The sequence below is a fragment of the Mytilus californianus genome, unplaced genomic scaffold (genome assembly GCF_021869535.1).
Source record: "Mytilus californianus isolate M0D057914Y unplaced genomic scaffold, xbMytCali1.0.p SCAF_2, whole genome shotgun sequence".
Lineage (NCBI taxonomy): Eukaryota > Metazoa > Mollusca > Bivalvia > Mytilida > Mytilidae > Mytilus > Mytilus californianus.
In genome coordinates, this window is record NW_026262668.1 from 41,751,393 (window position 1) to 41,779,323 (window position 27,931).

Below are 27,931 nucleotides of genomic sequence, written 5' to 3' on the forward strand. Positions count from 1 at the left end.
CCTTGACCTCATTTTCACGGTTCATTGCTCAGTGTTAAGTATTGTGTTTTGGTCTGTTTTTCTTAATCTATTAGCAATAGGTCAACTATATTTTTGAATGGAAGGATTGTAAGCTGTACATGTCTGCCTGGCATGGTTCATCTGACCTTCACCTCATTTAATCCATGGTTCATTGGTCAATGTTTAGTTTTCTTGGTTAAGTCTGCTTCTTAGAAACTATAAGCAATAGGTCAACTGTATTTAGTATATTGAATGATTGTAAGGTGTGCATGTATTTCTTGTCGGGTTTATATGACCTTGAATTCATTTTCTTGGATCATGTTGAGTTTATGTGATAGTTGTAGTAAAGCTTTATATTTAGGACTATCAACATAATATCAATGATTAGTAAAGAAGGCGCGACATTTCAGCTTGTGCACTCTTGTTTATACATTATACACCACATTAACTGATTTTACCCTGATTTTTTGGATCACTGAACATAGAGATGTCATAATGTGAAATTATAGTACATTCTTAGGTTAAAGTTTTAGGTTAAGGTACATAGCTTACCATGAAGTTGAATTTCATACACATGTTCATTATGTGGTGAACTTTTATATTCAGTGCCAAACTAAGATTTTGAGCCTGATTACATGATTGACTAGAAATTGACACATGCTAGTGTTTGCCAGGCATGGTGTCCTGTACTAGGAATTTGTCCTGTACTAAGAACTTTAATAGTACTCGCTGAGTATGGAGTTTTTGTGAAAGTTTAATATTAGTGGGATTTTTCCATGACATCCTGTCAACTGCTTGTTGATCATGTTTATACATGTCTTAAAATTAATATCTGACACATTGGTGTTTTGTGAACTTGGAAATAAGTTATTTGATAGAATAATGTTTTGAGATTATCAAAATAAAAAATATCCCATTTTTACTATTAATTAATAATTAAGTATTGAAAAAAAGAAGATTTAGGATATTACATAACCATATATAAAAATGAGACAGCAACCGAACAACACAAAAATAAGAAAAAAAACAATATAATTTTTTGTATCAATGTTATAATTTCCAACATGTCCAAAGAGTTCAAGGTATTTTCTCCTTGAAATAAAACACAAGTTGAACTCTTTCAGAACTTCAGAAGCTTAAAGAAGTGCTGTTTCTATTGTTGGCGTTTTGTATAATATATTGCAAATTCTTGTGAAAAATGGAATGTTATTGTAATTGCCTAAAGTTTTAACATTGATCTATATATATATCTATATATAACTAGGGAAAATACCCAAATGTTATAAAGAAGAATACATAAATTGATTGTTATATAATATTAGAATAGGAAGATGTGGTATATTGCTAATTTGACAACTCTCCATCAGAGACCAAAGGATGTAGGAGGTTAGCAACTGATGACACTGGACAACCTTCAACAATCAGTAAAATCCATACCACATAGCTATTTTTATTGAAAATCATATGTTATTGCTACATGTATGCAAACAATTTTTATTATCCATAACTTCGGATTTTATTGGTTCTTTTTCAGAAGGATTGAAATTCATCACTTAGAATAAAAGGAGAAAACACAGAAACAAGACTAGAATAAATTCAAAGATAAAAGTCAGATCAGTTAATATTTTCATCACTCAGTCAATGAATAGACAACTTTCGAGTTCGTTGCATTTCCGTCAAAAACTTTGGTTTTAGTGAACATCATTCGTGCGTTTAGGGGCGTCGTCACTTCTGTTCCTATGTTGAGCGAGTGGTTGGAAAAATATAATGCTAAATTGCACGAATCATTCGGAAAATTAAATTCCTATAATTGATATTCAGCACTGCTGTCATTAGGGAATTGTGATTAAGTACCTACGGAACAAATATTATTTCTAGTTTAACCTGCATAATGACGATCACAAAGACGCTTGATGAACTTTAATGGAGCAGGAATACAGGCGATCCCCTCTATCTGGTAAATGACGTCACAAAGGCACACAAAATTGACGAACTTTTCCGGTGAAGGACATAACTCGAAAGTGGTCTATTGAAGTTCTATTAAATACCTAAAGATATTAAAACCACAATAATGACAATGTTCTGTGTTGAATGGCCAAAAAGTGGACTATACAGTACGATTACACAATGCTGGATGATAAGAAACTATTAATTTTTTGGGTGGAGGGATATCCTGAAAAAAATAGATTTATGTAAAAAGCTACTAGTATGTTAAGCCTAATAATAGAGTTTTCATTGATTTCAAATGGGAAATAATTGTGTTTCAAAAAAATATTCAAGAATTCATAAATAAACATATATTGATACTTACATTATCTGCTTTGTTGTTTAAAAGTTTAGTTTTGAACAGTTATAGAACAATATAATTGCATTAACATTTCAAAGGAAAAAAGATATTCAACTAAAAAGATTAATCTTAAATAATTTACTACCAAACAGAATTCATTGTAACATACAAATTACTGTATATTTATAATTTGAATCCCATAGGATTGTATTTTGTCCCATGGGATATTAAAAATCCCATGGGATAATTATAGTCCCATGGGATTTTTTTTGTCCCATGGGGCAACAAACATCCCATGGGACTACAATTATCCCATGGGACCCAAAAAAAATCCTATGGGATTTAACCAAAATCCCATGGGATAATGGTCAATCCCATGGGATTTGCCCTATCCCATGGGATATTGAAAATCCCATGTTTTTATAAATCAAATTACAAAATATATATAATAATAACAGCAGAAAAGCAATGAAATTATTGAATCCCATGTAATTCCGCACATTTTGGTTATATACACGACACTGTAGCTCTAAGGAGAGGCGGCGGCGGATTTGCAAATGAGTGTTTTGCAAATTAAAAGTGTCCAGTGTTTATAGTTTTAATGATTTATGGCTGGTAAACGCCGAAATGCAATATCAGTACAAGGAAGACCCTGCTAAGCTATAGACCATCATATGACTAGTCAGCACTTTAGTGTGCTAGACTTCCAAACGACGACTTGTTCATTTTGATAGCCGACCAATTTATCAGATACCGTAATTTATATAAAGAAAGTGTTTTCTGTTAGCGGCGATTTATTGAAAAAGACGTGACCATTCATTTAATGGAATAAAGTATATTACCTAAAGCCAGTTCAGAGATAGTCGAATGAAGACTATCACATTCTGCTCCAACTCCAGGTTGTCTAGGATACATTAGTAGCAGCTTGTTTCGTCTTGACTCGTGAATTGCTAAGGAAATTTCCTCCAATTTTCGTAGAGATTTGGCGTATTTTCCTTTTGCTTGTTTAATAGCGCTCTGCAGATCTGTTACATTTTGTTTTTGTTGCTACCATATTTAGATTGAAAAAGTGAAAAGTTATGTTTAGTATCATATATATATTTAACAACTTAAACAAATTGGGGAAAACTAATAGAAAATGGTAAGTTGAATGCTTTTATGCTTTTCGTGCATGGGTATGATTTACTGGGTAAAAAGATAACCTGCATAACATTTGATAAATATGTAAACAAACCAATCAATGTGAATCAAAAATGAAAATGACAAAAGATAAATAGAAAGCTCACGAATCAACGAAGGGATTTCTTTGTCGACTAATCCACTATATGAGTGTTCTGGCTAAGATTTATTCTTAATTATTCGATTTCTATGGTTTTATGTACAGTTATGCTCCTTATTAACCTTAAAAGTTCAATGGGTTTCTTCGGTTTCCGTGTGATAAAGATAAAACAGCTTGACTTTAACTTCGTACATGACTTGGCCTCCCAACAACTTTGATTCGAACGCCACTGATGCGTCTTATGTAGACGAAACTTGCGTCTGGCGTACCAAATAACAGGTCAATTATCTTCGATGAGTTTTGACTATTTTTTATTAATTTGAACATATTGTTATCTATCATAAAATACAGGTCAAACTCGATTTTAATAGTTATGACAGTTACCTTTAGTTAGCAAGGAGTAAAATTAAAGTACCACTTGACCAAATCATTTTTAAATTGAATATAATGCGTGAAACACAGGTTAAGTGCGATTTTTATGGTTTTTAGATTTACAGTTCAAAAGTAATCCTCCTTAAGGTAGATAGGGTGTCTTCCTCCATCTTGGATTTTGAAATACCAGAAAACAATCGGTCTAGATCTTTAATAAAAGGTGCAAATATTGAGAGTAGTTGGTAATTCATGTGTAAGAATTTTCATTTGAATAGAGAAAATGACATATTTTATCATATTTATGGTTGTATTTTACAAAAAAACAGAATACTTTCGTTTGATTCTATTTTTTCCAACTTTGCCACATAAGGGGAGGCAACTCAAATGTAAGGGCAGATAATTCAGATTAAGTTACTTTTACAATAGAATGTGTTAGGAATTTACCTATTTTATTATGTAGCAAGAAAACGGGTCCCGTGACCCCATTTTTTCTTTTTCTTATCTGAAAGCATACTATTAGAGCTATCTTCTCATATTTTATCTCAAAATTCTATGGTGTAGTTTTCGTTTTATGGCAGAAAATTGGGTTTTTCATGCATAATCTATACAAAATCTGTCAATTTTGCACAATCTGTAACGTGAAAATAAGCCCCGTGACCCATTCTTTTTATTAGTTTTTTTAAAAAAGCATGATATAAACTACATTTTGGCAAATTATTAAAAAATTCTATGGATCATAATTTAGACACCCCATCTACCTTAAATACCTTAAAACTTTGATTTTTTTTTTCCATGTGATAATGAAAGTACCATTTTACAAAATCTTTCTAGATGGTGACACAAAGCTAAAAATAATGAAATACAGGTCACATTCAATTTGAGTGTAGTTTCTGGCATTTACCGTTTAAAGAGTTTTCTGAAAGCGGGGATGTCTGAAAAAACTAGATCACTTAATTTATAGATTACCTTATTAAATCAACATTGAATATTGGTTACAAATTTCAACAACGAAGAAAATGTTTACCACTACAATTTTTACGGCTTTTTTGATTTATTGATTGCTTGATTGTTGTTTGCTATACATCCAGTGGCAAAAGATTTCGTGCAGGTTAAGGACCAGAACAAATTAACAATAAATACAATAGGTATGTCCTGCATAGGGGCGACCTGGACGGTGGGCGGGAGATTTGAAATGCCACTGGAAAATAAAGTTACATTTTGCCTTGCAACAAGCCACCTGTCACAAGGGTTCTTAACGTGCAGTGAGCGTCTATCAGAACTCAAGTAAGATTGTCTTAGATATCTGTGATGATGAACAGCATGAAAAGAGACCATGTTACTTCTCAGTTAAACCAAATCTCCGTAAACCCGAATCATTACTGTCATAGGTAATATTCTGAAATTCATGATCTCACATGCCTCAAAGCGTGACAAGATTTCAAGAATAAGTTATTCCTACTTCCAGTGTGCTCCTGAAGAAATCGGATAGGTTTGTGGTGTTGCATAGTTACCTGTAATTTGAGGTCCAGTTGGTGCTTCATTTCAAAATATGATCTAAAAATAAAAAGTAGCTTTGTCAAACCTGTAAGAAACCTGCAAGAAAAATTGCTTATATAACTATGAAACATGTTAGTATAATTGATTCTATAACCACCCCGTATCGGTTAGGCATTGTATTGTCAGTTTGGATGTAAACATAGTACCAATTATAGCTACTAGACAATATACGTTTTCATATTTTATGAACATTTTAAGCCTTAGGCATATTTAAGCCTTCCCCTATACACCTTTTGAATTCTTTTTTTCTTCTTATATGTACCAATACAATTTACTCACTCCTTCTCGTCTAATGGAAAATCAGTATTTTCCCTTCTTTTTTTCATAGTACATAGTACTGTTTATCTGTAAAGCTGTTTATAAACTATACACTTGGAAAGCTGTTTATAAACTACACATCGTTTTTTATTTTGTACATAAATCAGGCCGTTAGATTTCTCGTTTGAATTGTTTTACATTTGTCATTTCGGGTCCTTTTATAGCTGACTATATGCGGTATGGTTTTACTCATTGTTGTAGGCCGTACGGTGACCTATAGTTGTTAATTTCTGTGTCATTTAGTCTCTTGTGGAGAGTTGTCTCATTGGCAATCATACCACATCTTCTCATTTTTATTTATATGTAAAGATGTACATATAAATAAGAAGATGTGGTATGAGTGCCAATGAGACAACTATCCATCCAAGTTACAATGTGTAAAAAGTAAACAATGTATATAAACTGAACATATGTAAAAAATGCTTTTAATATGTACATCTGTGAAAAATGCTTTTGATATGTACATCTGTTGAAATGCTTATGGTATGTACATCTTTTGAAATGCATATGGTATGTACATCTTTTGAGATGCATATAAATTGTACACCTGCTGAGATGCATATAACCAATTGTTCATCTGTAAATATGCATAGAAGATCCCCCCTAGAAACTATGTAATTGTATTTTAACTGTTTATTTGGAGAGAGGTATACACATCAACATCTGTTAAAGGGGCATTAACTGTCAAATTCCTGTTCATCGATTTGACCAAAATACTCATATTCTATTGATTATTTGGCACTTAAGTGTTGAGATTTTTTTTGTTTTTCGTTAAAGGAATAACTGTGAAATAGAAAAGTAATATATTTTAAGTCATAAAATAAAAATAAATTAATTTCGATATAGGACTTTCCACAAAATAGCTTCCGAAAGCCAAATTTGATTTTGAAATTACAATTTATACGAATTAATTATCTTGCTGGGAAGTATACTGGTATAAATACTGGTTCGCTGCAGTGCAAAGCAATGATGAGAAGTAAAATAGAAAACAACGTGTTACTTTAATATACAAATATTTCAAGCTTTATAATCGAGTTTTATAAAGAGTATGTTGGAACACAAAATACCATTAATTATTTGTATATCTATATTAACCAAATATTATCTTTATATCAACAGGGATTAAAAACAGTCAATTGTTGACTCTTCATTGAGATTCGTTGCCGTGAATCAGTTCTTCTCAAAAAGGAAAATAACCAACTTAAAATTATAATTTCAGAGTAAAATTCGTGATCCCGGAAATAAGTTTCTGCAAAGGGCTATAGGTTACAAGAGCGCAATTATTGGAAATGCATTTTCCATAGGGTACCAGTGTATTCCATATTTTATTTCTTGAAGACTACACAAACTAGAAAAACGGGTAACAGTTCCTGTTACTAGAAATGTCAGCGTTGCATAACAGATAAAAAATGTATGGTCATGCGGCTAAAGTGAAATGGGAATTTTTAATGGCTCCTTCGTGCAGCAATTGAATATATTTTCTTTACTTAGTAAAATATGGTTTTGATTTCCTGGATCTTTTTTAACCCTTAACGGATAAGCTTACGGCTAAAAGTAGTTCCAATTCTGTATCATCCAATCAAGAGCCGTATAAGATTCTATTCTGAATAATTGCGCTTTTGTAACCTTTACGGTAATGCAATTTTTTTAAATGAAGTTTACGGGGCATATGAATAGCAAGCGTCTATATATTTAGCTAACTCTTATCATAACTTCAAAACTTTATCTCATTACTCTCTAAATTTTGAGAATTTTTCATTGGATGTCGACCCGGCTAACGTTTCTAGTTTAAAACAGTGAATGTTCATCTTCTTTTTATTTTACCTGTTTCCAAAGTACTCTAAAATACTGATTTTATTAGAGATATGAATGAAATTGTGATTAAAAGTTGTGGTTTTTCACAATTCCATACGATACCTACATTTCAAAGTAACTAAAACCCTTCTTGATCCCCTTCACAAATTGACGGTGACATTGTTTTCTTTTTTCAACATACGTCATTCAACGTTAACAAAATATGTGTCAGGGTCATATGCATATTGAAACGTTTAGTAAAGAATAATGAATAATGAAATAGTTCATGTTTCAGTATTTAAGTTGAAAAGTAAATAATGAAATAGATCATTTAATTATTATTTGACTGTGACACAATCCCGTATTTCTGAAATTTGCCATTTTTTATGTCAATTTACATATTTATAAAGCCAAACAAGTACAAAGTTGAAGAGCATTGAGGACCCAAAATTCTAAAAAGTTGTGCCAAATACCTGGGATAAGAAAATCCTTAGTTTTTCGAAAAATTCAAAGTTTTGTAACAGGAAATTTATAAAAATGACCATATAATTGATATTCATGTCAACACCGAAGTGCTGACTACTGGGCTGGTGATACCCTCGGGGAAGAAACGTCCACCAGCAGTGGCATCGACCCAGTGGTGTAAATAGTTATCAAAGGTACCAGGGTTATAATTTAATACGCCAGACGCGCGTTTCGTCTAAATAAGACTCATCAGTGACACTCAGATCAAAATAGTTATAAAGCCAAACAAGTACAAAGTTGAAGAGCATTGAGGACCCAAAATTACAAAAAGTTGTGCCAAATACGGCTAAGGCAATCTATTCCTGGGATAAGAAAATCCTTTGTATTTCCAAAAATTGAAAGTTTTGTAACAGAAAATTTATGAAAATGACCATATAATTGATATTCATGTCAACACCGAAGTGCTGACTACTGGGCTGGTGATACCCTCGGGGACGAAACGTCAACCATCATATACAACAGTCTAAATCTTTTATAACATTATTGATCATTCTTTGAAATCTAGCTGGAGCACTTTTCAGGCCAAACAGCATTACAGTTCATTGAAATAAGCCATCTGTTGTGACAAAAGCTGATATTTCACAAGCTCTCTGTGTCAATGGAACTTACCAGTAACCTTTCAACAAATCAAATTTGCTCACAAATTTTGCTTGACTAATGTTGTCAATACAATCGTCTATCCTTGGAATCGGATAGGAATCAGATTTTGAAACTGAATTTACTTTTCTGAAATCAGTCACATAACGAAAGGTTTTATCTGGTTTGAGCACAAGGAGACAAGGAAAGCTCCATTCACTGTTACTCGGCTCAATAATATCATTGTCAAGCATATATTTAATTTCTTGTCTCATAAATTCAAGTTTGAGTGGATTGAGCCGGTAAGGATGTTGCTTAAATGGAGAAGCATCGCCTACATCAACATCATGACAAACAGCAGTGGTTTTGTTTGACACATCTGGAAAAAGATTTTTAAAAGAAAATACCAAAGCTTTTTATTTTTTCTCTACGATCAAAAGACAGATGTGCAAGTTTTGAATCTAAATTTGACAAAATTTCTGAATTTTTCAATCTAACTGTCTCTTCCATAGTTTTAGAACCAGAAGGTAGTTCAATTGCATCTGGTTTGCCATGATTGTTCTCCAATTTAACCATTGCTAAAGTGGCAACTGGTTTACTCTCACATTCATTAGTACGCTCAACATATGGTTTTAACATATTAATATGACACACTCTATTTTGTTTGCGCCGACCTGGAGTTTTTACAATATAATTCAAATCATTGATTTTACTCTCGATTGTAAAAGGACCACAATATTTAGCCTGTAAAGGATGTCCAGGGACTGGCAAAAATACAAGTACCTTATCACCAGGCTCAAAAACTCTGTCCATGGCATCTTTATCATACCATATTTTCATCTTGTTCTGTACATTTTATAAGTTTTTCTGAGCAATTTGACAAGCAGTATACAATTTTTCTTTAAATCTAGATACATAGTCTAAAAGATTCAAGTCAGTGTGTTCAGCAAGCCACTTTTCCTTAATCAATTTTAACGGTCCCCTTACAGTATGGCCAAATACCAACTGAAAGGGACTAAAACCAAGGGATTCTTGAACAGCCTCTCGGACCGCAAAAAGTAGAAAGTGAACTCCATCATCCCAGTCTCTGTCAAATTGAAGACAAAAAGTTCTAATCATGTTCTTCAATGTTTGATGAAAACGTTCTCAGGCACCTTGAGGTTCTGGATGATAAGCACTTGATCTATACTGAGCAATCCCTAACTGGCACACGACTTGCTGAAATAAACCTGACATGAAGTTTGAACTCTGGTCGGACTGTATAGACTTCGGAAGTCCTACTAACGTGAAAAATTTGATAAGAGCTTTGACAATAGTAGGTGTCTTGATATTCCTTAGCGGAATAGCCTCAGGAAAGCGAGTGGATGTACACATGATCGTCAATAAATACGCATTTCCAGTCTTGGTCTTTGGTAAAGGTATAACGCAGTCAATTAGTACTCTGCTGAAAGGTTCTTCAAAGGCTAGAATAGGCAGAAGTGGTGCTGGTGGTATTTTCTGGTTAGGCTTACCAACAACCTGGCATATACCCGGTATGGCATGATTTGCAGTATTCTGCGACATCATTTCTAAGTCTTGGCCAGTAGAAATGCTGCAAGATCTTAAGGCAATTCTTCCTTATACCTAAGTGTCCAGCCAAGGGGGTGTCATGGGCAAGACCAATAATTTCTTGCCTATAAACTTTAGGCACCACCACTTGGTATACCACTCTCCATTCCTCCTCTAGGGTAGCATCAGGGGGCCTCCACTTCCTCATAATGCCGTCTTGATGGTAATAGCATTCGGCCACTTTGTCTGCTTCCTCCTATGGTTGGGCCCTCTTGCGGAGCTGAAGAACCTCAGGGTCTTTATTTTGTTCTTCGACAAATTTCCTTCGGTCTAATGAATGGCTGTTTACGTCTTACCATGGCATAATTATATTCTTGTTAACACTAGGTGGTCTTCTTATGGCCTTTTCTGAGCTACCAGGACCTTCAATGTCGGCTAGGAAAGTGTCAGAAAGGTCCATGTAATCAAACTGGTCTTCTTGCAAATCCTCATTTTGTTGTTTTCTAGCCATCGCCCTAGTAACAACACAAGCTGGATACAGTTCAGCATCATCTTCAGGCGATTTAACATCCACCACCGGTTCACTGGTAACAATTGGTTCAGCAACCACTTTGATCCTAGCTAGATCATTTCCTAGCAATAATGAAACACCCTCAACAGGAAGATAAGGACGAACATCAACAACAACTGGTCCAGTTATCAAATCTGACTTCAGATAAATACGATGGAGGGAAACATCTATACAACCTAACTCTACACCTTATAACAACACGGAGGCACCAACAGAAGTCTCCTCGGACAAAGGCAATACACCTTCTAACAATAAAGACTGAGAAGCTCCAGTGTCCCGTAAAATCTTAATAGGCTGAGGAGTAGTACTATCAACAATAGAAACAAACCCATCAGACATAAAGGGTTTATGATCCTCCATGTAATCACAAAAACTGGACTTAAAAGCCTGACTCGCAGGACATTCCAACGTATTGGTAACAAGGGGTGTCGTACAAGCACTGGTCATTGGCTTATTATCTCTTTCATTCTTCTTCTGGAGAAATCAGCCATCAGGTGACCATTCTTCTTACAATAAGCACAAGTCAGTGAATTTTTCTCAAAAGTATCAAATTTTGGACTAGACATATTATAACTAGACTGATTCCTATTCTGTGTAACAGGCTTACTATCAGTACGCTCAGTGCTTTGATTTTTGTAATTTCCACTCGAAGTATTTAAATTTTGACCTTTGAAACTTCTTTTATGTGAAAGGGTATAATTATCTGAAATAACAGCTCCATCATGTAATGTCTCAACAGTTTTGTCGTCTAAATGTGTTTTTAAGTCTAAATGAACACATTGTTTGAACTCTTCTAATAACATCAATTGTCTTAGGTTATCAAAATTATTGTCTGTTTTCTTTGACGTAAGCCAATAGATCTTCTTTTTCCATAGCAAATTCAACATAGGTTTGTGAATCAAACTTTTTATAAGATCTAAATTTCTGTCTATATGCTTCTGGTACTAGCTCATCATAAGCTTTCAAAACTTCCTGTTTTACCGTGTCATAATCAGAACTTCGTTCGGATGAAAGTGCTGAGTAAACTTCAGCGGCCTTGTCCTCAAAAACACTTTGCAGCATTGTAGTCCAATAAGACTTTGGCCATTTCAAATTTTGAGCAATTTTCTCAAACTGTGGAAAATATTTATCAACTGTTTTTTCACAAAATCTGGGAACCAGACGTAAATTTTTTGCTGCATCAAAATGTTCTGATTTTGACTGGACTTTAGTGTTGCTTTCTTCTTTGGCCATTTAAATTTTCATTTTCTCCATCTCTAACCTTTCCCTCATTTCAAGTTCTGCCTGTTTTAATTTAAATTCATCTTCTTTTTCTTTTCTTTTCTCCATCTCTAACCTATCCTTCATTTCAAGTTCTGCCTGTTTTAATTTAAATTCATCTTCTTTTTCTTTTTTCTCCATCGCTAACCTTTCTTCTTTTACCAATTGTTTTAATTCAACTTCTTTTTCAAATTGTTTTAATTTAAATTCATGTTCTAATTCACGCTGTTTTAATTTGATAGCATCAACATTTTCGACCTTCAGTTCAAGAGCCTCTTCACCTAAAATGTTTGCGTCAACTAATTTGTCTATTACCAAATTTTTTATAATTTGTTTTCTCATAGATACTCTAAAGTCTAATTTCAGATGTTTAGCAAGCAACACTAATTCCTCTTTCTTTAAATTATCAAACCCCTCCAGGTCTGGCGTTTTCAAAAATTTACCGGCATCAAATGCCATTTTGTAGAATTTTGTTGGCTAGTTCTAATAAAAATACTGAACAATTTTTTTTAAAAGATATTTACGTTATCCCGGACACGAGCCCCCAATTTCTGTTACGACCAGAAAAATCGACTTTTAATTATAGCCAACAAAAGACACAAATCAATAATAAAATTTAACAAGATTTATTATACACAAGTTTACAAGAAGTATAACACAAATAGTAATATCAACTTAACTGTCAAAATATGATGTCCAATCTTTTATCTTTTCTTTATCCGGAAATCTCCTCGGAATCCACAGAGAATATTACGTCCAATAGGTCACAATCTAGTATGATGTAGTTTGTAAATAAAAAGTGTCAATCCAACTGTTGAGATGGTTGATGTCTATCGATGTCTATGTCTTTGTCTATGTCTAACTTAAGGGTCTGCATTTAAATACTTGTAACGGAAAGTTCTAGATAATTGTAGATGTTTAAATTACGCATCTTTTGTTATGATCATTCTGGAAACGTTATGTAAGTGAAATAGAAAGTTCTAATCATTCCATGAGTATCAATGATTGTTTCAGTTATTTCTAAACTGCATAGTTGTAACACAATGTGTATTATTTTGTACACAATATAAAAAAATATAATGTGAACATTCTTAGGCCACACAAAACAAATTAGGCCAACTAAATAAATATGATAGTTACAGTATCATAACACTTGTTATATTTTAATACTTTTTGAGAACTAAAACGTGTCAATGATAAAGATATGAAAAATGAAGATGGAACATTTGTTCCCGCTAAAATATCATTGGCTAATATCTGGAAAACAAACACACGGACCTTTATTTTTTTTATTCTATAAGCAGATGGATTTAGGGAGGGGGGGGGGGGGGGTAGTCGGACAAAAATTTTTGCCAAAACCGTATTTATTTTTAAAAAAGTCACAGATAAGAGGGGGCGGGCCACCTGCTCCCCCCCCCCCCCCCCCCCCCCCCCCTTTATCTGTGACTTTTTTTTAAATTAATAGGGTTTTGGCAAAATTTGGTCCGACCGCCACCCATTTGTTTATATTGTGTACAAAATAATACACATTGTGTTACAACTATGCAGTTTAGAAATAACTGGAACAATCATTGATACTCATTCTTAGGCCACACAAAACAAATTAGGGACGGAGGAATCACTAAATACCAGTATGTCTTTGGAATGTTATTCAGAATAATATACACGACTGTTATTGGATATGAACAGCAATAAAATATTTTTTTTTTAAAGGATTCATTATCTGGTACATCAATCGTGGGAGACGTCATTGCATTGGTAGCATTTAACTGGCACACGTTTCTCGCTAGAATAGCCTACCGGGATGGTAATTTAGGGACCATATTCAATTCTTATTCGCCAATAATCAATAATCTTAATACTAAATTATCCTTACACCTGTTATATTTCTAGTCCGAGGGTGCAGTCGGGAGAAACAATGGTAATTGTTATTGTTCCTTCCGGCTGCACTTCTTGGAAACTACCGCAAACCATTTACCAGGATAAAGTATAGACATCCAAAATTAAAAGTAGGATTTTACCGAGGGGACCTTTATTCTAATGTTTTATCCAGATATGCTTTAGTTTTATAAGTATATCGCGGACGACACAAGGTGAACAACATGATGAAATTTCTAAACAATATCATGAACTCAAGAAATAACTTTCAGTTAATAATTTACATTTCATTAGGAACTATCATTTGTTTTTGGTTGTACTTTTTTGCTTTGTTTTTTATTCTTTTCAATTTGTTTTTGGTTGTTTTTAGTTTTTTATTTTGCTTTTATACTATAAAGTAACACAGTCATAGATCATATAATTACTTGCCAATGTGTTCACGGTGGTGGGGTGGAAGAGTCTCTTATGTGAAGGTATATACATATGTGCCGCTGGAATGGGTCACTTTTTTGATACGTCAAATATATCAACGGGTTGCAATTTCACCAAGGTAATATGTCAATGGGTCAGTAATTTTCATCTTTCGATTACATTTTTGTATAAATCTTGATTTGTCGTTTAAAATCAAGTTAAAATCTAAAAAAATGAATATGTGATATCTGAGGAATAAATGAATGAGTACTGATTTTGCCATGAAATATTTTTATGTGTCGTGATTTCACAAGACTTCAATATATGAATGGGGGTTGTTTTCGAAATATCTGCTGCACATCTGTACCCAAAAACTCATGTTGAACCCCCGCTCTCGTGAAAATGTTTAACAGTAATACTGAAACCATATTGAGGAATGAAGGTAGGCTACACATAATATGCATATACACGTATATGTACATGTTTTATGAATTTATATATATAAGTCAGCCGCCTTCCCACACCATATGTATTTAGTATGTATGCAAACTATAGCGACCTATATAATGACCCGGTTGGCGAACGTGAAAGAGAGCATCAATTTATTATCCGTTCACATTCTCCGTAAAGAAATGCTGTTGGATTTTGTTTTTAACATATTAAATACTTTTGATTTCCTTAATTTTTGATTACTGTAAATGTATATATCATTGATGCGTTTTGTTTTAATCCGTGTTAAAAAGGCGTTAACCATAACGTAATAGGTGTTTGCACATAACGTAATAGGTGTTTGCCATTAACGTAATATTTAGGTGTTTGCACATAACGTAATAATTGTTTGCACATGACGTAATAGGTATTTGTACTTATTGTAATAGGTGTTTGCACATAACATAAAAGGTGTTTTCACATAACGTAATAGGTGTTTGCACATAATGTCATTTTGCACATAATGTCATAAGTATTTGCACATAACATAATAGGTGTTTGCACATAATGTAATACGGGTTTGCACATAACGTACCAGTAGATTCACATGACATCTTGAATGTTAACAGAAAGTATCAATTGTTTGGCAAAACGCATATAAGCTATACCATGATATATTATATTTTTCACAGAAGATACATATGTATAAACACAACATAAAACCATTCAAATATAATATCATAAGGTTTTCATAGAACAAAGATGTATCAAAACAAAACGTTTAGAACATTCAACATAACAATCACATTTGAGACAGGACGCAATTATTAGCTGACTTACTTAAAAGAAGAATAGACACAACATAGAGGAAATGTGAAAGAACGTAAAGGCGGTTGATCATAAAGTTTAGAGGTATTCACAGAATATACATTAGTTACAACATAATGTAATGCATATTGCACACAACAAAGAATAGCAATGACATATCATACAATTGTTTGAAAAAACAAATAAACAATTTGAAATAACACAGAGATGCAGTGTCAGGACATAAAGGCACTTACACATAACATAAAGATGAAATGACAGGACGTAAAGACAAAGCGACAAAACACATTAAATATTTACACTATAAGACAGTTACGGCGTTCCATACATCCTCATGTCGTGTCTCCTGCTTCTCCGTCAACAAAAATCTGAAAGCAGCATTACGCATATCAGAAAGCAAGCGTTACTGTCGATTGAATCGGAAAGCAAGCGTTCTGAATATACACCGTGCAGAAGTAACAATCATTACATTGGCGTCTGTGAGCAGTCCTTGGTAAAAAAGCGGAAAAATCGATTTTCTGACTAAATCAGAGAGCGAAGGTGCCGTTGCAGCAGTCAACATTCACCATTGGTGAACACCGACAGTATGTCATTGAATTGTACAATAGCAATAACCATGATAACAAAGTAATTTGTTTTATCTTAAGACACCGTGGTTTTAAAATTATCAACAAATCCGGATACTTTGCTCAGAAAAGCTGTATCAACAAGGAAATTTTCACAGCTTCGGATTAATAAATTGATTAACATTGTATTTATAAGAAAACATCAAATGTTATCAAAGCACACAAAAAAAAATGTCAGACTGGGGACACAAAATTGATGATCGAATTATGTGTAACGTAGTGACAGTTTGTACCTCAATGCTTTAAGTTAAAGTGAATATCATAGGGTAGACCATTATTTATCCTAGCAGGATGTCATCTTTATAATAACAACTTAAGGAAAACATTTTTTTATTGAGCAAGAAAATATGAATTCTTTCAACATTTTATTCATAGAATGTGTGCTTCAGCAGCTGTTCAAGCGTTCAGTGGACGATGCTGTGGTTTATTTTTATCAAATTCAATTCTGTTAGCATAAAAACTTGTGTTTACATTTGACTTTGGAAATATACCTACTACATATTTTTAACAATGTTTAATAAAGTGACAAAAACTAGAACAATATTAATGTTAGTTGAAATTTGCGATAAATACAAATTTAAGAAGAAATAATTAATTGAAAGTTTTGATTACTTAGCCTCAGAATGGAGACAAAATTATCTTTCAATTTTTACCATGTTGACCAAAGTAAAACGTTGTTTTATTGTTGCAAATATTTGTTGGTCTAGCTCAGCTACCTCCTACACATATTTCATAAAAGTAGTTATAAGCTAACCCGACACGATGTTAAGGGCATACGATACAGTTTTGATCCTACACTGATTTGTTTAAAGAAAATTTGCATACAATTATTTTTACATTTCTTTCCTTGCGCAAAAAATAACTATTTATTTGTTTCAAAAGATAACTAGAGGCTCTAAGAGCCTGTGTCGCTCACCTAGGTCTTTGTGCATCTTCCATAATGGACCTCTCCAACACTGTGGACTAGAATATAACTCGTTGCAAAAATCTATTGTCTTCTTAATCATTTTTGCTATTTAAAGTAGCTATCTATCTAAAACAGTTTTCAAGATAATCGGCAGAACACTCAAAATGGGTAAAAATCGCCATTAAAGAACAATAACTCCAATAAGGAGTGAACTGATAATTACGACCAGTAGATTTATTTGTAAATGTTGTTTTGCTGAACAATTTGGCTAATTGAAGTTTCTATGTATTTATTATAATTTTTCAGATATTAGGCAAAAACACAAAGAATTGGTAAAAATCATCATTAAAGGGTAATTAACTCCAATAAGGGGTCGTCAAATGATTTCAACCGTGTTCATTTATTTGTAAATCTTGTCTTGCTGATCATGTTTTTATTCAATTTAAGTTTCTATCTATCTATTATAGTTTTTTATACATAAAGCAAAAACGCAAAATATCGGAAAAAATCATCAGTAAACGGCAATAAAGGGTCGTCAGACAATTCCAACAATGCTAACTTATTCGTATATCTCGTCTTGGTCATTTTTGCTTATTAAAGTTTCTAGTTATCTATAATAATTTTTCAGATATAAGGCAAAAAATAAAAAAAGGCAACAGTAGTATCCCGCTGTTCAATAGTCATAATTCGATTAAGCAAAAACAAATCCGGGTAACAAACTAAAACCGAGGGAAACACATCAACTATAAGAGGAAAACAACGGAACAACAGAAACACTGAACTACAACAAAAGCAAACGCCAACTTACATAGAAACGGACTGTGTGATAACAACTGCCATATTCCTGACTTGGTACAGGACATTTTAAGAAAAAATGGTGGGTTGAACCTGGTTGTATGGCCAGCCAAAAATCCCGCTTATATGGCAATGTTAAAAATAAAGCTAAAATGACAACACTACGTGACAAACAAATGCAAGAACACTCAGCACAGAGAAATACATAAATAAATAATATAATAGTACATTACAACAAGTAAACCACATAATAACAACGGACACCTATGAATTTACGACAGCACACGTCCAGGACACCACAAGCGAAATATAAACTGCGCGACACATGAATGGATCAACGTCACAAAAAGTGACGTATTTTTTGTGACGTTTACATTATCACAGGTAAATTTCTTAAAAAATAGATTTATTTATAGACACGTACAAGAATATTAAAATGGAATTGTGTTTGTAATGGTGTTATTATTTGTATTTTCTAACCATGTTGGTTTTTCTTCTAAATTAAAACTGTGTATAAACAAAACAATCCTGTGCACATAGTTGTTTTAAACTTAAAATCATACAAATGAAGCACTTTAGAAGCTGATATTTTATCTTACATATAGAAAATAAAATAACTGTAATATAAGGCAAGATTATGTAAGACCAAACAGTAAACACACATAAAAACAAACACATAAAACAAAAACCCTGCAGACGAACCACGAGTAACTCGACTATACTGACAAATAAGACATGTGTGAAATGTACTGAAAATACAGAATTCAAACCACAAATGAAACAAGCATTCTGAGAGTATTGCATGGCAATACATAGTCCCCTACCGGGTAAAAATTCATTATACTGGAACAAAAATCTAACTTGTTCTATAACTTGTCATGGTGTAAACAAAAAGAAAATATCAAGTAAATATCTTCAAGCATGACTAAAAACAGTGTGGAAAACTGATTAAATGAGTGAATTTTTTCAAGTCCAAGGACCATAACTCTGCACAAAATTATCAGACCGAAACAAAATTTCGAACTTGATCTGTATAACTTGTCATGATAAAACTATATACCAATTATCAATCAATATCTTCAAGCATGATGAAAAAAAGTGTGGAAAACACTTTAACAATAGATATGATTAATAGTTCTCTAAAATTAGATATGATGTAATACAGTGTATATCTATTTTCAAATTATAATCAAATATAATTAATAGTTCCAAATATTTTTTCTTTTATTTGTCACAAAATAATATAGATTTGTAACTTATCTATAAAATGTCAACAATTTTTATCTACACAATGTAATGTAATATATACATTAATAATAAACTGTTATCACAGAGATATGTCTCGCCTTTTTGTAATTTTGATAATGCAAATGTTGAAATTAAAATAGCAATACTAGTACTTTAACATGTTAGTTATGCAAATATTCAAAGTCGATGAACCATGACTGAAGGTACATGGCTAAACAATCTCCATGGAATGAGATGTGCCAATGCTAATACAACTGCATACCAAATACCATTGACTTATTATAAGTCGTTCCCTTTAAACAAACCTAAACACAAACATTAACTTGTAAACTATGTAAAAGTTTCAAAGTCAATGAACCATGATCAGGGATGGGGCTATATAATCTCCATGGAAACGATAATTGTAAATGCCAATAAATTTGCATACCAAATATCATTGACTTAACATTAGCAGTTCATCTTAAACTGATCTAAGCACAAACTAATACATGTAAACTAAGCAAAAGTTTCGAAGTAAATAGACCATGACTAAGGGGGCGGGGCCAAATATTTTCCATGGAAATGAGATGTGCTAATGCTTATACAACTGAACACCAATTAACATTGGCCTACCACTAATGGTTCCCCTTGAACTGACCTAATCACAAACTAATACATGTAAACTTAGCAAAATTTTCAAAGTCTATAGACCATGACTAAGGGGGCGGAGCCAAATAATCTCTATGGAAATGAGATATGCCAATGCTTATACAACTGCATACCAAATATCATTGACCTACCACAAGTGGTTCCCCATAAATTGACCTAATCACAAACTAATACATGTAAACTATGAAAAGTTTCAAAGTCAATAGACCTTGACTGAGGGGGCGGGGCCAAATAATCTCCATGGTAATGAGATGTGCCAATGCTAATACAACTGCATACCAAATATCATTGACCTACCACTAGTGGTTTACCATGAACTAGACCTAATCACAAACTAATACATTGTTGACGCCGCCGCCGCCGACGCCGGAAACAGCATACCTATGTCTCGCTTTTTGACTCTGTCAAGGCGAGACAAAAATAGATTATTATCTAATTAAAGGATTTCACTTCATAATTTTATATATATATATATATATAGCATTCAGAAAATTAGTTTATACAAAATAACAAACAAACCTGCCAAAAAATTCTTCAAATAATTTACCAAAGAATGTCTTTTAAAAAATGAGTTATCTCCCTTTGTACAGAAATATGGTTTAACATAGTACTCTAACATTAGATATGGTCCAGAGTTATGGTCCATAACTCTAAACTAAATCATCAGACCGGAACAAAATTCGAACTTGATCTATGACTTGTCATGGCAAAACTATATACCAAATTTCAAATCAATATCTTCAAGAACGAAGAAAAAAAGTGTGGAAAACTGATTTGCCGGACTGACGGATGGACAGACGGACGGACAGACGAACAGAGTGCAAACCTAAAGTCCCCTTCGACTTCGTCGGTAGGGGACTAATAAACAGACAACAACTCAGCACAAAATGACCAACCGGACCCACACGTATAAGAAAGTAACAACAAAATGCCCGAAAGCGGGATGTATAAATACCGAACCACGTCGTCTCCAACAGCGAACATAAGACATAACAAAATATCCAATCGGACTTACAAAAGGAACATCATAACTAAATATATGAATGTTTGATATATAAATACCGAGACACGTCGTATAGCAATGTGAATTCATACTCGGCAAAACAGTCAAATTCGGGAATAGGTCAAGTTTGGTACTAAGCAGATCAGACGACGTAGATGGTAAACCACAATCTAAGACGTGGTAAAAATGTCGTTAGTTAGTTTAGACACAGACACATCGCATAGATCAACCAATTCGTGATGGTGTCCATAAAATTTACGGAGTGTCATTTCTCCTCATAACTCTGTTGGAGCAGTTTCTGCGTAAGGAGCATACTCCTGTGTATGAAGTCCGTATAGTGTGAACATGCACGAGCATAACGTATCAATTGAGATACGTAAACACCATACGACGGGACAGAGGGTATGTTACTGTTAAGAACACACTGTCTTTATAGGACAATAACTCCAACAAGGAGTCGTCTGACTATTTCGACCATGTGACTTATTTGTAGATCTCGTCTTGCTGATCATTTTTGCTTATTAAAGTTTCTATCCATCTATTATAGTTTTTTTCAGATATTAGGCATAAACGGAAAAAAATTATTAAAATCGTCATTAAAGGGCAATAACTCCAATAAGTAGATTATGTCCATGATGAAGTATGTGTAGATCTTATCTTGCTGATCATTTTTACTTATGGAGTATCTCTCTATCTATTAAAATTTTCAAGACAATGGGCAAATATAAAAAATAATAAAATTTCAGGGCAATAACTCCTATAAGAAGTCGTCTGACAGTATTGATGTCGATAGTCATTAGGTAGATCTAATCATTCTTAATATTTTTGCATTAGTGAGATTTTTTTCTAACCGATTGTGAAAAAATTGTTCTCTTCACTAGTGAAATATCTGTTCTCGGCAAATGATTGGTCAAAATTTAATTATGACGTCAAATTTTTTTGGTTTCTACTGAATTTCCTATCATGACGTCATGAAAAAAGACGACCATGCCTGATGACGTCAAATATAAAAACCACAACTTTCTGCAAATCTTTGAAAAGGAAGGATAAAAATCATTAGAGAAACAGATTCCACCACTATAACTCATGGATTACGATATTTCTCCACTCTCAACAGTTGAAATTTATTTATTTAAAAAGCTGGGCAAGCCTCGCGCTTTTTAAAAATGTTAAAATTTAACTGTCTCGAGTGGAGAAATATCGTAACACACTTGTTGCAGTGGTGGAATATATATGTTTACCATGAAAAAAAAAGAGGTTAAAAAACATTTTATGTTTGCAATTCTTTTCTATGTTGTTCTTCATTAGGAAACCAGGATTGTGCTTCGACCTGATATTATAAATAATGATTACTACTGTTGAGAGGGGCTACTTTTTTGTCCGTGCACCGAGTCTAGCTAGACATTAAATAATGGGCATCCGTCTAGTCTTGTGAATGGCAACACTAAGATTTGTAAAATCAAAGGTTCATATTAGCTATGTATCTGACAAGTTTGATAATCAGTGTCGAAAAATATTTTCAAAAGAGATATGACCCTTGGAAATATACATTATCCGGAAAATTGCATTTTAAGCACTCTCAAGCCTTCTTTTTTTATAGATTTGTTATGAAGTGTTTATCACAGGATTATATCACCAATGTCTGGGACATGTTCATAAATTAGCGCTAATAATTTTTTGTCTCGCCTCGACGAAGTCAAAATGGCACCGTAAGCGTGCAGTTTCCGGCGACGGCTTCAACAATGTGTTAGTTTGTGGTTAGTTCAGTTTATGAGGGATCACTAGTGGTAGGTCATTGATATTTGGTACACAGTTGTATTAACATTGGCACATCTGATTTCTAAGGAGATTATTTGAGTCCGCTCCTTAAGTCATGGTCTACTGACTTTGAATGTTTTGCATAGTTTATATGTTATACTTTGTTTCATTAAAAAGAATGGCGAACGTAGATACACGTATCTTGTCTTTGGGAGGGATAAATCCTACTTTGTAAAGAATCACTCTGATTCAAACAAAAAATTCTCTGAAACTGACATTATCAAGATGCTTGATTTCTTGATTGACAACATATTTGTTACGTTTGGAGGACGCGTTTTTCAACAGACTGTCGGAATTCCAATGGGAACCAATTGTGCCCCTCTTCTTGCCGACTTGTTTCTTTATCATTATGAGGCTGACTTCATACAGGAACTTCTTAGGAAGAAAGATAAGAAGTTAGCAACATCCTTAATTTAAATCTACGTTCCGCTATATAGATGATGGTCTCTCACTAAACAATACAAAATTTGGTGACTATGTTGAACGAATCTATCCCATCGAACTAATGATAAAGGATACTACAGATACAGTTAAGTCTGCCTCATATCTTGACTTACATCTAGAAATTGACAATGAGGGTCGGTTGAAAACAAAACTTTACGACAAAAGAGATGATTTCAGCTTCCCAATTGTGAACTTTCCATTTCTATGTAGCAACATTCCAGCAGCGCCTGCATACGGAGTATATATCTCCCAATTGATACGATATTCCCGGGCTTGTGTTTCCTATCATGATTTCCTTTATAGAGGATTGCTGCTCACAAGGAAGCTATAAAGCCAAGAGTTCCAAATGGTGAAGTTGAAGTCATCCCTTCGTTAATTTTACGGGCGCCATCACGAGTTGGTTGACCGTTATGGAATGACCGTTTAACAGATGATATCGGATATGTTCCTTATGTCGTAACTACAATACCCTTCCCTTTTCACGAATGTGACTTACCGAATTAGACTATTTACCGAATTTGTAATAACATAAGCAACACGACGGGTGCCACATGTGGAGCAGGATCTGCTTACCCTTCCGGAGCACCTGAGATCACCCCCAGTTTTTGGTGGGGTTCGTGTTGCTTAGTCTTTAGTTTTCTATGTTGTGTCATCTGTACTATTATTTGTCTGTTTGTCTTTTTATTTTTGGCCATGGCGTTGTCAGTTTGTTTTCGATCTATGAGTTTGACTGTCCCTCTGGTATCTTTCGTCCCTCTTTTAAAGTTTGTGATTAGATAAGTTTACGATGAACCACTTATATTAAGTCAATAATATTTGGTATGCACTTTGGTATAAACATTTAATCATTTGCAAGTTTCATTTCCATGGAAATTATGTGGCCCTCACCCCTGAATTCTTTCGTGATGGTTCTTTGTTGTTTTTACATAGTTGAAGTTTGTGTTAAGGTTAGTTTAAGGTGAACCATTTATAATAAGTCAATGGTATTTGGTATTGAGTTTTATAAGCATTGACATTTATCAGGTCCTGCACCTTCAGTTATGGTTTATATGTTTTAGATTCAACATTTGCACTATTCTATCAAAATAACAAAAGGCGAGACATACCTCTGTGTCAACAGTATATTTTACAAGAATTACATGTATGTCCCGTTGAAATGTGTACAGATGTGCATTTCAACAAATAATGTCCTGTGAGTGATTCTGAATGCCAAAATATTTCGAAAGTCCAAAAACTAATACAAACGTAGAATAGCTGATTAAGTCAAAAAGAACTAAAAATAATGCCAAACCTAAGGATAATGAAAGCAGCAGAATATGATTTAGACTAAAAGTCATGGATTATATATAATATTTATTTTCTTACTAGAAATGCTTGACTATCAAAAAGATTGTTAATCATAATATATTGAATTGTAGGTAAAGATTGCAGAATTTAAAAGTGGAAGAAGAAACGAAAATAACCAAGAGGACGTTTTCGGCTCTAAATTTAACATAAAAATAATGTGAAAATTTTAGCTTGTCACATGGGGGAGAAAACCACTACTTCTGTTACAGTACCAATTTGTAATATTATACAGTATATAAATGTTGTTTATGATTGCATTGGAGGTAAATGTTGTGTAAATCCAGAGTATGTGAATGAATCTATTAAAAAAAAAGAGAAGTTATGGTTTTAAAGTTGTTTATGATTGCATTGGAGGTAAATGTTTTGTAAATCAAGAGTATGTGAATGAATCTATTGACAAGTGTTTACATAATATGTATCCTGAAAATATATTTCCCTATAGATCAAATCTAAAATATTCGTAGATTTAAATAATTGTAAAGGGAAAAGCTGGAGAGTATTATACATTTAAGGTTAATGTGATGTAAAGTCAGAGTATGTTAAAAAAAAAATGGCATGATGTCTTAGAATTTTTTTCGGCATAAACACATAATCAACTTCACTAACAAATGTTTAAAAGAATATAAGGATACTATATATGAAATATTTGTTGATTACAAATTTGTCTGTAGATTAATACGAAATGTTCATACATGTCACAAACGAAATTAATACAAATGAAAAATTACAATATGTCTATGGTCATTGAAAAGGAATTTTCTAACATCTTGAAAATCATAACAGATGGAGTGAAATATGAAGGGACACATTCTACTAGTGAAAAAGAACAAAAGAAAAATATAAATCAATTGTTTTAAAAACAATTGTTTAACGGACTTTCCCCTCCGAAACATGATTAATTGGTTGGTTGGTTGGTCGATTGATTGATTGATTGATTGATTGATTGATTGATTGAAAGTTTGCATGACACTCTCTCTATGCGAGGCATCGGACTTGACGTTCATATTCTGACGAGGCTGCGTACTTGTACATCCCGCACTCCCAAACGGATGGCCTCAGGATTTCCTAATAAATAAAAATCCTAACATCTCTTTTTTTTCTAATTTTCTCTATTTGCTACGAGAACTGATACTTCATGGTTTCTTTTATGTGTTGTGTGTACATTTTGTTTCAACTTGTAGGAAGAAAAAAAATGAGTAACATTTTGTCTTGGAAGTTTCACTTTCCATATTTGGATATGGATCTCGAATGTTTTATTCTAATTTTAGGTCCGCGCGCGTGATGATGTTTTGAAGTCACGTGACGCTCGAATATATATGTCTGGAGTTATAATATTAATTTCTTTTCAGGGGAGACCGTTGAACAGAGCACATGTGTACTGATCTGACAAACATGATCACTATTGGTTTTATTATTTACAGGTCATTTATGACGGATCATGCCTGCATCTTACGTACGCATGTTTACGGGAGCACAGATTTGTATTTTAATGCATGATTAAAAAAATTGATTGTAGGATTTCAGCAATATTTACGAACTTGGGAGCAATTTCTACGTCATTGAATTTTATTTCTCAATCAAGCGGACCGCGTTTAACGGGAACATGAATTGGAGCCGATTTTTGCAGGAATGAATTTCTATTTAAGAAGTTTGTAAATCAGAAGGATTGCATTTTTACAGTAAAATGTACAGGACTGAACTTCAAGGCGAAATGGGATTCCTCAAAGTAGAAGAAGAAAAAAATAAGAAAAAAAAAGGGGGGGAGGGGAGGTGGAGGATGGTGGACCTTGGTTGATAAATTAAGACAAGATGCATGTATACATCATTGATAGCTGCAAAGTTTGAGGCTATAATTAGTTCATTTTGTTCATTTTACTATTTCAGTAGCATGGAACCCCTAAAACAATGACGCGTACCATTTTGACAAAAACTTTCCAGTTATATCATGTCGCGACTAACATTTTGGTCAAATTTTTTTTATACGGCCTACGGTTTACGTGTTACAAAAACATAACGACAAATTAATTTGATAAAGGCAGATAACTCCTTTAAGATCTGACTGGATCGCTTCGATACAAATTAGGCAAAAATTCCTGAGGATGTAACAAATAATTTAGAAAAAGAATTTTGTCGATATCTTTATTTGTTACGAAGGAGATGCAATAACAAGGAAAACAGTGTTCAGGGAGATAACTCCTACAAAGAAAATTGTCCGGCTTAGAATGGGTGAAAATAAAAAGCGCATAAACTGTATGATACTATATAAGAAATATCTAAGCTACATCTTGCGAAACAAAAATTTTACGCGAGAACAAAATTAGGCGGAAGAAAAAATAATAATAATAATAATAATAATAATAATCAGAACAAATACAATAGGTCTTTCCACAGAAAAGTGGAAAGACCTAATTACCTCTTCTTATGATAGAGTCGAGAAAATCAATAATAAAACAATGCCGGTGACGACACTGATCAAAAGTTATAATAATTTCTAAATAACAATTGTACATTTTAAAGAAATTATTTGTTAAACTGTGTTATTAGAAATATACATGCAAATACACGATGTTTTATGTTCAGTATTTATCGAGATAATTGCATTAGAAGCTAGTGAAACTGAAATCTAAAAAATGCCAATCTTTGCTGCATATTGATAAAAAAAATGGAAAAAATCATGTACATACAAAATCTAAAGATCTTTCGGGTCATCAATTTTTGGATTGTTCCACAAAGTCCTTAGCATGTTACAGTTCCCCAAAATAAACTTATTTTTCACATTCTAAGTTTTCGAGTACAATTTTAAGAAAAGGTCGTCTGGATTTTTGTACATGTATTTGCGGTCTTCTCGATCTATTCTTTGCTGCATATCAATCTATTCCTTTGGAATTTTTTCCCTGACTTTCTCTATCTAGCTGCATATATATACGGGTTATTAGCATGTTCCAGAAAACATAAATTTAAAAAATTATAAAAATTAAATTGAAGTTGGTATTCCAGGAATTTATTCGCCTAGCAACATTTGAAACCAATTTTACACCAAGCTCTTTTAGTCTGCTGTACTCGTCGCTTCCTATTTAAGGAGGGAAATGATAACATTTAATGGAAGTTTTGTTTTTATTTCAACTTATTTCTATTTTTACTATTTACCAGAACGTTTTCCCGTGAATTTATAATTGATAGCGTGCTTGCTAAAATGGAACAAACATTGAAAAGATCTAGTTTTCTGTGTTTACAGGGGAGATAATATTTTGTTTCAAGATTTCCCACTACCTATGCATGCAAAATCAAGTTGAGGGTAGATACAACAGTTATTTATTTTGTGATTTTAACACCAAATTTAAAGTTATGGTCGGGCAGAGATTCCTACACTACCATGCATTGTAAAAGAGAGGCGAAAGATACCAGAAGGACATTCAAACTCACAAGTCGAAAATAAACTGACAACGCCATGGCTAAAAAAGA

At 33.3% G+C, this 27,931-nt stretch overlaps 1 protein-coding gene across 1 annotated transcript in view; it reads right to left on the minus strand.

Annotated features, from left to right (window-relative positions):
* Positions 1–27,931, minus strand: part of LOC127729845 (SH3 domain-binding protein 5-like) — a 228,754-nt gene that overhangs the window by 128,152 nt on the left and 72,671 nt on the right. Inside the window, exons 6-7 of the mRNA XM_052237765.1 lie at positions 5,450–5,492; positions 3,130–3,334 (exon numbers count right to left, since the gene is read on the minus strand). Of these exons, the coding sequence (XP_052093725.1) occupies positions 3,130–3,334; positions 5,450–5,492 (248 nt within the window). The remainder of the gene's footprint in view (positions 1–3,129; positions 3,335–5,449; positions 5,493–27,931) is intronic.